This window comes from Pelobates fuscus, chromosome 7 (genome assembly GCF_036172605.1).
Source record: "Pelobates fuscus isolate aPelFus1 chromosome 7, aPelFus1.pri, whole genome shotgun sequence".
Taxonomy (NCBI): Eukaryota; Metazoa; Chordata; class Amphibia; order Anura; family Pelobatidae; genus Pelobates; species Pelobates fuscus.
This window is the reverse complement of record NC_086323.1, coordinates 162,738,344-162,753,873: the sequence shown is the minus strand read 5'-3', so window position 1 is coordinate 162,753,873 and position 15,530 is coordinate 162,738,344. Positions and strand designations below refer to the sequence as shown.

Genomic DNA, 15,530 nt, shown 5'->3' with positions numbered 1-15,530 from the left:
ATTGAATCAATGCTTTCCTAGGGGGATTTTAAAACACTGGATGTCCTCATGCAAAGCGTGAAGACATCCAGCACTAATTCACAGTTAAACTCCATGAAACAGCAGGAAGCGCCTCCAGTGGCTGTCTGGTAAACAGCCACTAGAGGCAGTCCTAACACTGCAATATAAACATATGAAACTGCAATGTTTTAGATTGCAGGAATTAGGGGACAGAGAGATGAAGTGGTCTGGGTGCAGATAGGGTCACTCAAAGTATAAGAGAATTTTATCATTTCTGCTACTTTGGTCTATAAGTCTGTAAATCCGTCTTACAGCGGTCCACATTTCAGAGTTTAGTAAGTAAACCCCATATTGTAGAATTGCTGAATCTCTCTCCCTACAGATTTGCACAGATGATGTGTGCCTGTCCCTGGGGAATCTGTCGCACAGAGATTTACATTGTGTTCTTGGCTGCAGACTGTATTCTCTGTGTTGAACAAACATGTAGCACGCATGGCAGAACTTTGACCGATGCTGACAGACAGAGGTTCCATCAATGCTTACTGCAGTTATTCACCCTCTAGAAATAGATATGAATGTAGCATTTCAATCTTGAAATAAATTTGACACTAATTTAGAGACAATGAAATGTATCCAATCTAAATATACACAAAAGTCAATATGTTGTAACTTCCGTTAATGACTTGAACTGGTTTTAATAGCTCTGACAAATCCATTCTCAAGATTTCCCTTTTTATCCCAACATTGTTTTATAAACGGCAGCTGTTCCCTGCAACATGAAGCAAGAATTGCTTTGTATATTAATGGACCATATGGCCCCGTGCAAATCCCTCCCATAAATCTATGTTGTGTTTGTCTCAAATAACCCTTGCACTGCTGTTAATGCCTACTCTACCCATTCCCCTTGTGACAACTCTGGTAAAAAGGAATCTCACTTCATGTAAAATGGTTAATACTCTGTAGATTACACCACTGATTATTCTGGATACCTTTTTGACCGATTCACTGGTGCATTAGTCTCAATGATGAAAGTCAGTGAACAATATGTTATATCTGTGGAAGTGACAGCACATGATTACATGGATGCTGCTAATGATTACATTGCACTTATTCAGTTGGTTTTATTAGTGTGTTTCATTTATTTAAAGCAATAGCACAAGCAAGAAAAAAAGATTTTGTTTCTTTTAAAAAGATCTGTGAGATTCACTATATTACTTGTAGTATTGGAAAGTATGGCATAATAAAGCATCGAATCATGCTTTCCTATGAGGAAATCCTAATGCGAGCGTGACTATTGCTGCGCATGCGCATTAGGTCTCCCCCGCCAGCTGACATCAGCAGGGGAGAAACAAAGGGAGACATGAGTCAGCGCCGACATTGATGCTGAATCCACGCAAGTGACAAAACAGGGTTCTTTTAACCCTTTCTGCACAGCGGGGGGGAGGGAGGTGGGCACTACTGGGAGTTATTGTGACAGGATAACAGTTTAGTTTTCCTGGCACTATAGTTTTCCTTTAAGAAGCCAGTAAAAGTAGCGACATGGTTCAAATCAGTCACTTGTGGTCTATGTTCTTGACGGAGAATAATAGAAGCTGCCTTTTTAATAGGGATATTAAGGGTCTCTAATTTTCATGCAAAAGTTGTTTACTATTTCTAATAAATACCATTCCCTTATGCCATCTCCTTTTTCAATGCTAGTGTCACTAATTACACTGGTAAATGCCATTTTACCTGACTAAAAAAAGATTTACCACTGGCCTTCAGTAGATTGAAGGGGATATTTCAATAATAAAACATTGGATTAGCCAGAACACTTTACCTCAATGAGATATGGTGCATAGAATGTCCCTTACATAACTTGGCGTTTTAACACTTCTGGCAGGGATGTTACGTATTGAATGATATGTATTAATGAAATGAATTGGATCAAAATACCTTCTGCAGCTGTTTGATAATCTCATCATCTCTGTTCAGGTACGGTTTGTAAGAGCTGTAAACACCTGGAAAAAAATACAAATATCTTAACATAAACCTTCATGAATGATGTTAAAATTACTGCTTGAAAGTAAATCAATTACCTGGCTTTGAATCCAAGGTTTTAAGATTTTTCAACTTCTTAACCTTTACTTGTTTTGGAACATCTCCTATGTTTGTAAGAAAACAAACAAGATTTTAGAACTGTGGGCTTAGATAGTGCTCTGTAAAAACATATCTACAGCTTATTGTAGTGGTTATGGTGCAAACAGACGGAGCAAAATCACCCTTATCTGTGTCAAATCAGTCAAAGCCATGGCTCTCATGGTGCTCTATTGTGGAACAGTTAACATGCAAGTGATCTACTGCATTTACCCGTTCAAATCTGGGTTAGCCAAAAGCACTTGTTCAGAGATTAGAGCAGAGTATAAGTCTATATATCAGCATTTAAAAAAACAAAAACAAAAACACCACAACTACTTCCTTTAATAAAATATATATGATGTTTTGCAGATTATGGTATATGGGCTCACCACCTATGAGGCCAACAAAATTCAACCTTTGCCAGTAAACACAAATACAAAATTTACCTGCAAGCTTGACATCCCCAATACGGATAATGTGGGGCCAATGCTGCAAGGTTTTAGCAAAAAATGGATTTGTAACTCCAAAGATGACAGATGGCCTAAAAAAGAAGTATAATAAAGATCAAAATGAATACAAGCAGGGTTCAACGACCAGTTAAGCTCAGACAATGCAGTTAAACTTGAGTTTAGATCATACAGCAGTTTTTTGTCTTTTAATACCTCGCAGCACAATATGTATAGATAGTATACACAGGCCAAACTATAGACTATAGACACATTGCAAGACAAACCACTGTTTTAAAATTACATTGAAACACTTAATTTAGCATTGTTAAGCGTCACTTATCTTACTTCATTTAATCTTGACATTAATAATGTTTTGCCAAGCTTGATATACACACGTAAATATAAAAATGTGCAAATATTCATGCCTCCGTTTAACCTCTATTACTCTTCTGAAACACTGTTATGGTAAATGTTAATATCTTGTAACTACCTGCACAACGAAAAATAAAGAATTTTAAAAAATGCAAGCAGAATAAATGGAATTTAACATGGAAAGCAAAAATACATAATTTCTAAGGCCAAGCATTATAAATGCGTTATACAACACACATATTTGAATCCCACCAACATAAAACATTTAAAGCGGCACTGTCATGCCGAACTTACCTTTCTTTAATCGATTCCTCTTCTCTCCCTCTGTCAGGATCTGTCTTCATTTCTTCCTGTCTGCTCTAGTTTTCTTTAAAACTTAAGACAAGGTACCTCTTAACCCCTTAAGGACCAAACTTGGTGAATATAAGGGAATCATGACATGTCACACATGTCGTGTGTCCTTAAGGGGTTAAGGAGGTTTCCTATGCCTGACCAGCAGAGAAGCAAAGTGTGCTTCATTTCCGGTGGTCAGATACATTTTCCCACAATTCTCACCTTTGATCCGTGATCTTGCGATGCTTCCTGTCAGTACTCCAGAACATCCGGTCACTTACGCCGGCGAAACTACCGAATTGCATCCTAACAGACTGAGAACAGATTCTCCATTCGTGCTTGGACGCAATTCGTGACTTTGTTCGTATCGCAATTTAATTTGAATGAATAAAACTCCGATCCTATTCGTGCCACTCCATGGTACTAGGGAGCTATCTACCAATAGCCTGAAAGACCTAAATTGGTCTTTCAGCCATATTTACTAAAACCAAGATGACTTAGTATTAGTACATTTTGCCCCTACTCGCCCTATCACGAGTAGGGGCATGTCTATTAAACAGTGAGCAGCCACAGGGTCAGGATCGGTGGGCGGTGGCCCTAATTGAAATTGTTAACCCCCCCTTCCCCCAAATTAACTAGAGGTCCCCAAGCCCCTAGTCACTCCCCCACCACCCAAAAAGAAATAATTAGTAAACCCTTACCTACCCCCCATCACCTTAAAAATAGTGAGGGGAGTGTAAAAGAACTAAGTACCTGTAAAAAAAAAAAAAAAATGTTAAACTTATTATTTGATGTCTTTTTTCTCTCTAAAAATCTTCATTTTTCAGCCCCAAAAAAGGCCAAATAAAAATCCATAATATCACAGCGTAAAAAAAAAAAAAATAAAAGATGCTAAAAAAATTAATCCATCTTCACCCATGAAGGGCCCGGCGCAGACTGATAAAGCCTTCCCACGCCCTGCAATTACGCTCAGAGCTCTCTGATTGGTTAGTTTTAGCCATCCAATCAGAGTGCTTTGACAGGTAAATGACGAGACTGACAGGTAAGTCTCTACATTTACCTGTCACAGCACTCTGATTGATTGGCTTGAAATCCAACCAGAGTGCTCTGTGTCATTTTACATAGTGTGGGAAAATTCCAAAGAACTTTCCCATGCTGTGTAAAATGACAGAATACTCTAGTTTGCTTTCAAATTGAAAGCAACCAGAGTGCTCTGTGTCATTTTACACAGCTCAGGGGTGGGGCCGGGGGGGGAAGGACAATTGCCCCTCCCCCCCATTGTTATTTAAGGCCCCCATCTGCCGCTCAGGAGTGGGGGCCGCGAGGGGTGAGGGCAATAGGTCCCCCCCCATTGTTATTTAGGGCCCCCACCTGCCACTCAAGGGTGGGAGGACAACAGTGAGCAGCCACAGGCGATATAGCGAGTAGGGGCAGAATTTACTAATACTAAGTGATCTTTACTTGGTATTAGTAAATTTGGCTGAAAGACCAATTTAGGTCTTTCAGCCTTTTGGTAGATAGCTCCCTAATACCGTGGGAATTAGGGAGTTATCTACTAAGCGGCTGCAAGATGCAGCCGCAGCACAAATAGGATCGGGAGCCGGATAAAATAGGACATTTTCTCTAAACAAAAATAAAAATCCATATATATATAATTTAAAATAAAGAGCATTTCAAGATTCCTTAAATGTAGTAAACTTTTAAAAAATGAGAAGTGAATTTTTTAAGAGCTAAAATCACTTCATCTAACTCATTCATACTGCTCCTGCTTCTCAGATCATAAGCACTAGATTGGAGGATTGTGGCGACTGTCACGCATTTGTCATATGTGACCAAGAGATGCCTTTGATTGGACACAGATCATTGAACTTGGTGCTCTCACAGGAGAAATATTGGGCTGCAGTGAAGAGTCTGTCACGGCACTAGATTACAAGCAAGTTTTTTTTTTTGGGGGGGGGGGTTATGTTCTCAATTGAAGAATTTTTAAGACATCATAGAGAAATTTAATACACACAAACTCACAATGTCACAGGGAGCACATTCGATTAACATAAAATGTCCTATCAGACATTATGGTTTAATGGCCTTTGTTTACGTTTTCTATGGGGAAGTCAGTATTCTAAACTAGTAAAGGAACAAACAATAAATAAATAATTTTTATTAGAATTTATTCACATTGAAGACAAGGGAAACGTGATATTTTGTCACTTATTCTATTACAGACATCCCAACAAAAAACACACACACACACACACACACACACACACACAGACACACACAATAATAATGAGTCTCTGCCTATACGCAATAAACCGTAGTAAATAAAAGATAGACTGCTTCTAACAGACAATGTGTCTATCTCATGGTAAATGCAACAAGGAAGAACATGGAAAACATCAAACAGCCAATCAGAACATAGCTAGGATAGCTAGAGTCGGGCTTCCTCATTCCTCCCCATGCAGATCCTTATTTAACTCACATTACTGGATTTCTCTAAAATACACATTCTTACAGTAGTGAAATGTAATAACTTGCCAGAATGTGTTTTCCTTTGCATAAAATGTAATCAAATTACCAATTTGGAACACTCCAACCCCATAACCTGAGCTCATTTCTCTCAATGGACTACCAGTGACAGACTCTGAGCGTCACGAGTCACTTTTAGTTTATCACCAGCCCCCTGGCAAAATCTTCTACATACAGAGGAAGGAAGTCAGGAGGCAGCAATGTTGGGCACGACATTGACATGACATTCCTGCCCCTTTAACAAATTCAATGAACTGGCGTGAACATTCCTTTAAAATGGTGACAGAGCAGTCTTGGATATTGCCCAATCTAACTGAGAACACACAGTCTCTATAGTTACACAGTACAATAACAAACATTCATTAGACAGCTAAACAATAGAATGAAATAATGCTGGATCTAGCTTGTAATAAGTAGTGTACATAAATCTACTTACGGTGCCTGAGTGCGTGTGGTATATTCCTTGAATTCAGAGTCGTGGATAGTGAAATAAGGTCTGAAATCACTGCAATACTTCAAAGGAGCAATGCACCTGCAAGTCAGGAACACATAGTTTAATATGGACAATTGTGTACCAATTCTTTATTAGTGACTTAATGATGAAGATTCCACTGGCTCTTACCAGTCAGACTATAACAGACACAAATAACATGGAAAAATTACAGAACCTGGCATTTCGAATTTAAAAAACAAACAAAAAACACTTCAAGTGTCACGATCACACACAAAAAAATGTGTATTTCGGAAAGATAGAATCTTTCTGAAAAGTTCATTATGGCTGTGAAATTCCAACCCAGTCAAGAAATATACAGAGACAAAGTAGGAACTGACTCTTCTTGGCACAAGGCAGAGCTTGGTCTATGGAGGAATCCCCATAGACCTCAATGCTGTACTCTCACGCATGTCAATACAGAGGATGACCACACCGGACCAAGATGGTGGCGCCCACAAGGGACAGGTTCAGGTACATAAACTCACCTTTATCTGCCTCCCCTCGGCCACCGGACCCCCAGCAGCAATGTCCCCATCGGTGGATTTTGCAAATTCAGCAAAGTCCCCAAACGGTGACAGTGCCACTTTAAGAAATTATGAAGTCAGCCTGTCATCCATAGAACATATAAATAACTGTTTCATCTTCAGATAGGAGTAGATTATGCTGGAGAAATCCATTGGCCAATGTATAGCTTAAAGGAACACTCCAAATATCTTAACCACGAGAGTGCAGTGTAGTCAAACTGTTTTAGAAAGGTTTTACTTCTTACCAAAGGTCTTTGCAGCATCCAGGAGAGCTTTATTATACGGATTACATATATAAATCACCTTTAGATGGCATTATTTTAACACAAGGATTGCACTGTCCGTCCATTAAAGAAAGTAGTCACGAAAAAAAAAAAAGGAACTGAGAAGAAATATAACCATAATGTGACTTGTGCCAATGTAAAAAAATAAAAACCCCAACAAATCTAAAGAAAACTGTTAGCATCTCTTTAAATATTGTCCCTTTTTTCCCGCAGAAAAATTCATTATAGAAAAACACTGTCAAATTTAGAGACATAGGAAAAGGAAAAGAGAAACTGAAAACTATTAGGGCAGAAAAAGTGATGGAAAGATTGATACTATTTAGTCAAATTGGGCCCCAAAAATGCAAAACTGTCTGAAACATTTTGATAAATCTTCCCCAACATGTCTACTTAGATCCAACCAACCACAATCAAAAATCAAAACTCATCTGAAGCCCCTTTGTGTTTCGGCACTTCAATGACCTCGAACATTACTAAGCAACCAAGGAGTTGTTTAGGGAAAGAAAATATTAGAAGCAGCCAGGTCAATTTCCTGACCTAAATCAAACTAGCATTCCACTTGCTGAAGACACGACTGTAGAAAAAAGAAACAGAACAAGACTGCAATACCAGCCCTGAAGATAACAACCAAGGAACAAACATTGCAAGTGATGGCATTTATAAATTGCAGATATAATGCACTTATTTAATTCATATGATCTGCAACCACGTACCAGATGCACTTACAATGTTTAAGGTTATATAAATTTGGTTAGTCACTTTTGGAGAGAATATATATGCCAAAAAAAGTAAGAATTATAGTTTATGAATGTACCTTCAACTGTGTTAGCACACTTTTTTCCATTGTTCAATATAAAATCCAATGTGGTAAAGTATAGAGCCAAGGCAACTAAACTAGTGTGTCAAAGTGCTGGACTACTCTGTAAATATAAAATTAGAGGACACTATGAGGTAGCTCCGCATAAAAATTTGGATTGAGAACAGATATCCTGTCTCAGATTCCCTTGTCAATGTATCCTTCTAACCAACTCTATAAATGCAACCACCTAAAAGACAGAGGACAACGTGTGATCAGAAATGCTAACCCATGCTTACCCAACAAGAGCTAAAACGGTTTCGGATGATTGTGAAGGGGAGGGCGCCATGACGACAAGAGGCTCGCCCAGTAGTACTAGCTCCCACAGTAACTGGATGTGGAAGAAGACTGGAGAGAAGCATCTGAAAATATAGATATATCTTGTTACAAAGGGCATGGTGAGTAACCTAGGGATAGAAGTGGCATAATGTACCATATTAACCAAGGCAAAACAGGAACAATACAGGGCACATTGCTAAATTTGGATTAAACTCCAAGGAAACCAAAGGGAACTTGCAAACTGATGACTCCAAAAATGTATTTGTTACCATATGGGTCTTTAATTGAAAGTTTTGCAGGTTAAGTACACCTTATGTTGTTCTTGCAGGTTACATGTCACACGTTTCACACAGCAATACACAATAGTTCACAAGTACACAATGGTTCTGTACACGGCAACTATAACATAGGAATATCAACAGTCTACAGACCTTTACTTGGCATACATTTGTGTTTATGGGTCTCGGCCTGTGTGATGCAACCTTGGCTTGAGTTGACTTTATGCCTAAACCTGTATGGTATTGTCTCCTCACGTCTAAGTCTTAACCAGCAAATAGCCTAGTCAAAATTTGGTGTCCGGTACAGTGCCAGAAATGTAAAGCGTTTGGAATGTGAACGTTAGATATTGGCCCCCATATAACCCTCAGCACGCATGTTATTTAGGCATATGTAGTCTCTCTCTTATGTCATCTCCCCAAGGCCTCTCCATAGTGCAACTTAAAAAACTCCAGTTTACTCTAAGTGTAGATGACATGCATTATTAGTAAAGGAAGAGCGGGGAGTTTTAAGTGTCTAGTAAGGTGTTCTGGATCCCCGAGTGTGGTTTAGTGTATATATAGGTATGGTATCTTTGTCTCCTTGTGCACTGCTGTGCTTTAGATTATGACTGCAATCCTGCATAACATCAAGTTTAAGAGATATGTACACGGCACAGAATAAAACGAGGTACGTTAATAACAAATTTAATTATTACGAACACAATGTGTGTGAAACCAGTAGACCCCAAACCTGTATTTGCTAGGACCAAGCGGGCGGTCGATGCGATTCTCAATTGTAACTGACAATGCGATTTAATGTGATTTAACCCTGATCTTTTGGTTTAGACTCTTAGTTCATATGGGGCTCCTTAACACAACTATCATTTTATAAAAGGAAAAATTGTTTGTAGTGATAAATCGCTATCTGAAGAACATTACCAGCTTCAGCATGCTTACCTGAAAATATCCACTTCGTGAATGGTGGGTAAAGTAACAGAGATGTGCTCATCTGACTAGAATGTGATAGAGAAATATATATATAAACATTGCAGGAAAGACGACAAGACATGTAATCATATATTAGGACCAACCAGACTAGTCACTTTATCACAGTCATTTTACTTATTTGACCTTCAGGATACCCTTTGCACATCACAGCTATTCTTCAGCTCCTTTACGACTTCCACTGGAAAGCTATTCCAGGTACCTACCCATTAAAGCAGTATTTTCACACATTGAACTTCTACGCTAATGTTTCAAATCATGCATTTTGATCTAGTGCTAATTTTCTTCAAGTACTCTATGCACCACTTTCGTGGCCCTTCTTTAAATTCTTATAAAACGATGTAGAATTTTTATGTCATGGTCACAACAACCTGACCCTATGTTTAAAGAAAATTGTGCAGATGATCTATAGAGCGATGGAAGGTTTTTTTCCCTCCTTTTGTTGATGCCTCTTATGGAACCACTGCAGAGATATACAAGGCACCACTAAAATCAATGGCAGACTATCAAACTGGCTCTAGACACAGTTAAGGAAGTCAAGTGTCAGATATCATTAAGACATCCATTAGCAGAAGGAAAATACAAGCACCTACATTTAGCATAGTATTGGAACATACAACCAGCTATTTATAAAACCATACTGCAAACATGTATTTTTCTTCCCAAGCTGATATCATAAGTAGATAACCAGCTTTAATAATAGGCCATCCATAGACATGGACAGCATTAACATCACATCTGTCAGGCGTATTCACAGAAGTGAAACTTCAATGCGAATTCAAATTAAGGGTCAGAGCAGCTGAACAGGAAGCACAGCTGACAGAGAATGTTTGCAATTTGGCTATTTTTGCCTTGAATTTGAAATTAATTTTGAATCTTCACTTAGGTCTGGGGTCGGCAAGCTTCGACACTCCAGACTTTGTGGACTACATCTCCCATAATGCTCTTACAACCATACTTGAACAGCATACGTTGACAGCACAATGAGGTAGAAAACATGAGAAATAATGTGCATTAATTTTGTTTTGACTCCCCTAAATCAAAGAATGGATATTAGCCTCCTGTCTATCTCACCGGTTGTGTGAGCTCCAAGATTTGCGTTGTTCCAGGTTTATCGTAACTTGTTGGAATACGGACCTTAGAGGAGAAATGGTGATATGTTAGGCACTGTATATCATTATATAGTTTGTTGGTGACCACAATAGGTTTTGGGATTAATATTATTGTTTTGTTATTAATTGGGAACTCTAAGCAATGCAATTATTACAGGGTTGTAATTCTGCTGCCTGGTAGCCCTTGCCTTCACTCGGTTTAATATCAAACTGTTCATAATAAATAAATAAATGCACTTGCATATTGGCTGCCTTCATATCCAAGAATTTAAATTTCTGCATTATCAATGTCAATTTAGGCCAACGTGGTTGTGTGAGAGTTTGGACAAAATAAACAATAATGCAAGTGTTAATTGTGAACTATCAAAGCAGATGAGACAGGGGGCAGTCACTGAGCACCGAAATAGCTCTAGCTTACATCAGATGGCTCTTTAACAGTTTGATATTAAACAGAATAATGGTACCAGTGACTCTAAGCATCATGACCACAACAGCCAAGTGTAGTAGTTATGTTACTTAGAATTTTCATGTAATTCCCAGTGCCTAAGCAACACTAAAATCTACTTCCAAAAAAATGTTCAGTTAGGTACATGCCTCCCACAATGCTTGAGACTTAATCCCAGATTGATGTGGGTACAGGCACATGCATAGGAATCTGGAAATGAACATCAAATATTGTGCCATGTAAGCGGGCATCTCACAGACTGGCACACATGAGATTCATAACATTAAACAATTGAAAGACAATCACTGATCTAAACTAAAGTCTGTGGGAGCAATTAACATGTTACTCAAAAAAAAAAAAAAAAAAAAATATTTATATATATATATATATATATCCCACTCACCCTTCAAAAATCAATGCAATTTTCTTGCCTGGGTGCAAACCTCAGCGTCAAATATCAATATCCAAAAGTATACAAGGTGCACTCACAGGTCTTCATAAGTGATGTTCTTTTATTCTTTAGTGTATATTACATGTGAAGAAACAAATTTTCAATGATCGACGTTTCGACCCATATAGGGTCTTTTTCAAGATCCGGATCTTGAAAAAGACCCTATATGGGTCGAAACGTCGATCATTGAAAATTTGTTTCTTCACATGTAATATACACTAAAGAATAAAAGAACATCACTTATGAAGACCTGTGAGTGCACCTTGTATACTTTTGTATACACACACACACACCCCTCACAGTTAACTGTGCTCAAACTAGGTTCACTGAGTTTTGAAAACTTTTTTTTTTTTTTTTTTTAAACAATTTAAAAAAAAAACAAGACTGTTCTGTCTGGCATATAAAGTGTGTTTTAAATGTCCCAAGATTCATCAGGAAAAAATGATGTGCTCATTCGAGGTGGCATTTGTGATTGCACTGAAATGCAATAGTGGTTATGGTGTTTGGAGTGTTCCATTAATTTTATTTTTCAACAAACAAATATTTTTTCAATATTCAAAATCCTGGTAAGTAGCAGCTCTCCTCTAACAGAATTCAAACACAGAAATCATTTTGTACAATTCTTTTTGCTGAATAAAATATCTAGTCTATTTTTACATATGTTTTCGTATTTGATAGGACTGTGCGCCAAAGACTTTCTCCAGGAGAAAACTCTGCACGAAACGATATTTTGCTTACCTTTATTACAATTCCCATAATTGGCAGGTTTAATATCTTCCCTGGCAGAGGTTCTGCCCATCGGTCGATGTCGCTGCATGCTATAAAATAAAAACATAAGCCTGAATTAATAAAGTGTTAATATTAAAATGGTAGGCACTCAAACACTGCAACAAGAGTGACGCACAAAGAGGCCTGCTGAATGCTTCTCTATTTGGAAAAATCTTAAACATCTCACATTAGAAGGATTGGGCTGCAATGAGGAATCTAATTGCAATTGTAAATGTTTGTTTTTAAGAAGAGTACAGTAATCTAATATGTTTTTAGATTATTTTTGTTAAATAAATCATGACATGGTAAGAAGTCATGTGCTGTTCATCTGAGGTTGTATTTAAAGGGACACTGTAGGCACCCAGACTACTTCAATGAGCTGAAGTGGCCTGGGTGCCTACAGTGTCCCTTTAAATACAACCTCCTGCTTTGTCCCTTTTGCACCTAGTGCTGAAATGTAAAGCATTGCAGTTCCAGAGAACTGCAATGTTTACATTGCAGCTCTAAGTCTGCTCTCTCTGGATGTCTAACAGACAGCCACTAGAGGGCTTCCGGAAGCCAAATGGCCTTTTTTTTTTTTTAATTCTTCATTTTTTGCAGTGCATGCATCATTGACAAAAACAGTTGTCATCATGTAACATAAGAATCATGCAAGGCTGTGTAACAATGGTTCTAGTGGTGTAAAGTCGAGTATCCGGACCATTTTATATGTTTTATTTTCCAGGATTTGTCTCTCCAGGTCAGTCGGGGTCTAGCTTGCTGAGGTTGGGTTTTTGTGTGAGTGAGTGGTGTTCCAAGAGACCTGGGTTGGCGAATATTTATGCGGGCTGTGGGGAAGCAGGGTATGTGAGGTTGTTCCGCATAGTAGTGTTTGTGTAGGTTCGGTCAGGCTTTCGCAGTGAGAGTAAGGTGCCGTACTGTGAGTCTTTTGTTTGGTTACTCATATCTCGTCCACAGTGCTGTGGCGTTGTGTGGGTTGTTTTATGGCCCCTTTCTCTGTTGAGAGGGGGGGGGGGGGTAGGTTTAACTCGCCTGAGTCGGTGTAGGTGTGTGTAGTCTCGATCTGTCAGTTTTGGTTATACCGTGTCTGGTGGGTTGCTCATGGTGTGTGTAAGATCATTACGACAAGCTTAAACTAAACATTATTAAACAGATAACTAAACAACTTTTAGTCAACAAAGTCGGCATGTGTCCAAGTTCTCGAGGTCGGTGTATCGGCTTAAGTCCGGTCAGGGGTTGGATAATCAAGTCCCTTGTGTGTTCAGACCTCTGGGCACAAAGGGTGTGATGGTGGCTGGGTCCCAGCTGCTGCCGGAGGTTCCAGCCGATGCTTCTGTGTCTGGAAGTGATACTCCCAAGGCTGCTAGGAACGTTTGTGAGTTGGTCATCGAGTGAAGCGTGTGTGTAGCTCCATTGTGTGTCACCACTAGGGATCCCATCGTTCCCCATCTGTACGGTACCCCTGAGGACCGGAGGTGGGCTGTGACAGGCCCCATGGATCTGCGCCACTGCAGGGGTCGTCTTGGAGAGGTCTTGGAAAAAGTTCAGGTGTGTGCCTTCGAACTGCAGGGGTGTTTTGTCACGTAGAGCCGCCATAATGTGAGCTTTGTCAGAGATGGATGTGAAGCGTATTATAACATCCCTCGGCGTGGTGGAAGAGTTATTGGTGTTGGTGAGGCGGTATATGCCCGCTAGGGTGATTTTCTTGGCCGCTCCGGGTGACAGGATGGTCACCAGCAGCCTCCACGCATAATGCGGTAGTTTCTCCGCCTTTATGTCGGCCGGTACGCCCCTTATTTTTAAGTTGTTGCGGCGTTGTTGGTCCTCTAGGGTGGTCACTCTCTGTGAAATGTGAATCTGCTGGGTGTGGAGTTGTTCTACCGAGCTGCTCAGGGAGGTCACCGTAGATTTGAGTCCGTCCTCCGTTGCTGTAATGCGAACGGCGTTAGCTTGGATCTCCCGCCTGAGCAGTTCTCGGACTGCCTCCATCATCTTGTGTAAATCCGAGAGGAGCATTTTAAGGTCTCCCTTTGTAGTCGGAGCTGAGATGTCTGTTAGTTGTAGACTTAGGGTGTGCTCAGGCGGTGGAGGGGGTGAGGTATCCCCGGTAGTACTCCGGGTTTCGGGTGCCGATACCGGTGTTTCCTCAGGCTCTATACGCTGAGTTTTTGGTGCTGCCGATCGTTGGAGCATGACCCCAATGTCCCGGCCAGGCTTTTGTGTGCGGCGCCCCATTAGCTGTGTGTGGGGCTGCGGCGTCGGTAGATAGGAGTCCTGCTCGTTCCTGTCGTATGCCTCCAGTAAGCCGTTAAGGACCTTGTCCAGGTCTCGTGTTTGTGGAGCGTGGTAGGCCCCAGGTTTGCGTTTTGGCTTTGTGTGTCTCGGCGTGTACAAAAAAGGCATCGATCGGTGCAGTCTGACGCCTAGTTTGCGGTTTGTTTCTGTGTTGATCGAGACGGTTTTATGCTTTTTGGCGAAATTTGGAAGGGTAGATGAGGAGCGAGCAGAAATGGGGTCTGCTCGGCTCCAGCATTGGTCCCGCCCCCCCAAATGGACTTTTGGTCCGTTATCTGACGCTGGCCGTCCTCACGGACCTCTAGCATCATATTTTCAAGAGGGTGTACTTTCTTTTTCCCATGACTGTATATTTTAACTAGTGTATTCCTTTAACTTGTGTGTATTTACATATACATCACACAAAATAATAAGTAAAACATTTATGATTAGATATTTAAAGTGGAAAATCTCTTTAGAGATTAAAGTATCTGTTTATTTATTTATAGGTTAAGTAACGTGGCTGTTCATTTATAGCCCAAGAGGTCACATCTAAAGTAATTTCAGAGGCTCATCGGAAATCAATGAATCAGCAGTTTGCACACAGGAACAGAGTCCAATATTTGCTCAGGATGTGGCAGACTTGTCATTAAAGATGCCACGCAAATCACAGCCACGTTACAATCTTTGCAAAGCAGCCAGTACAGCAGTACTTTAAGGAATCTAACTATGTGTAAACAAACCTATGAGTGTCATTTGTGAGATAGCTTTGTAATAATATTATATTTGCAAATAAAAGATCCACGAATTACGTAAACGTGTTCTGTTATGGATACCTATAGTTTAGTTATAACATTGTGTGTTTAACCCCTTAAGGACTGATAACATGTTAAGACTGACAACACATGGATTTGTATAAGGCTGGTAAGAGTGGTTAAATCCATAAACTGAAAGCACCCAACATTAAAGATAAGGGTTAGTGTT

At 39.7% G+C, this 15,530-nt stretch overlaps 1 protein-coding gene across 1 annotated transcript in view; it reads right to left on the bottom strand.

The window, feature by feature from the left end:
- Positions 1-15,530, bottom strand: part of DENND6A (DENN domain containing 6A) — a 61,467-nt gene that overhangs the window by 23,565 nt on the left and 22,372 nt on the right. The window contains exons 7-14 of the mRNA XM_063426877.1: positions 12,243-12,322; positions 10,571-10,633; positions 9,449-9,504; positions 8,195-8,317; positions 6,235-6,330; positions 2,565-2,659; positions 2,079-2,144; positions 1,936-2,000 (exon numbers count right to left, since the gene is read on the bottom strand). Coding sequence (XP_063282947.1) covers positions 1,936-2,000; positions 2,079-2,144; positions 2,565-2,659; positions 6,235-6,330; positions 8,195-8,317; positions 9,449-9,504; positions 10,571-10,633; positions 12,243-12,322 — 644 coding nt within the window. The remainder of the gene's footprint in view (positions 1-1,935; positions 2,001-2,078; positions 2,145-2,564; positions 2,660-6,234; positions 6,331-8,194; positions 8,318-9,448; positions 9,505-10,570; positions 10,634-12,242; positions 12,323-15,530) is intronic.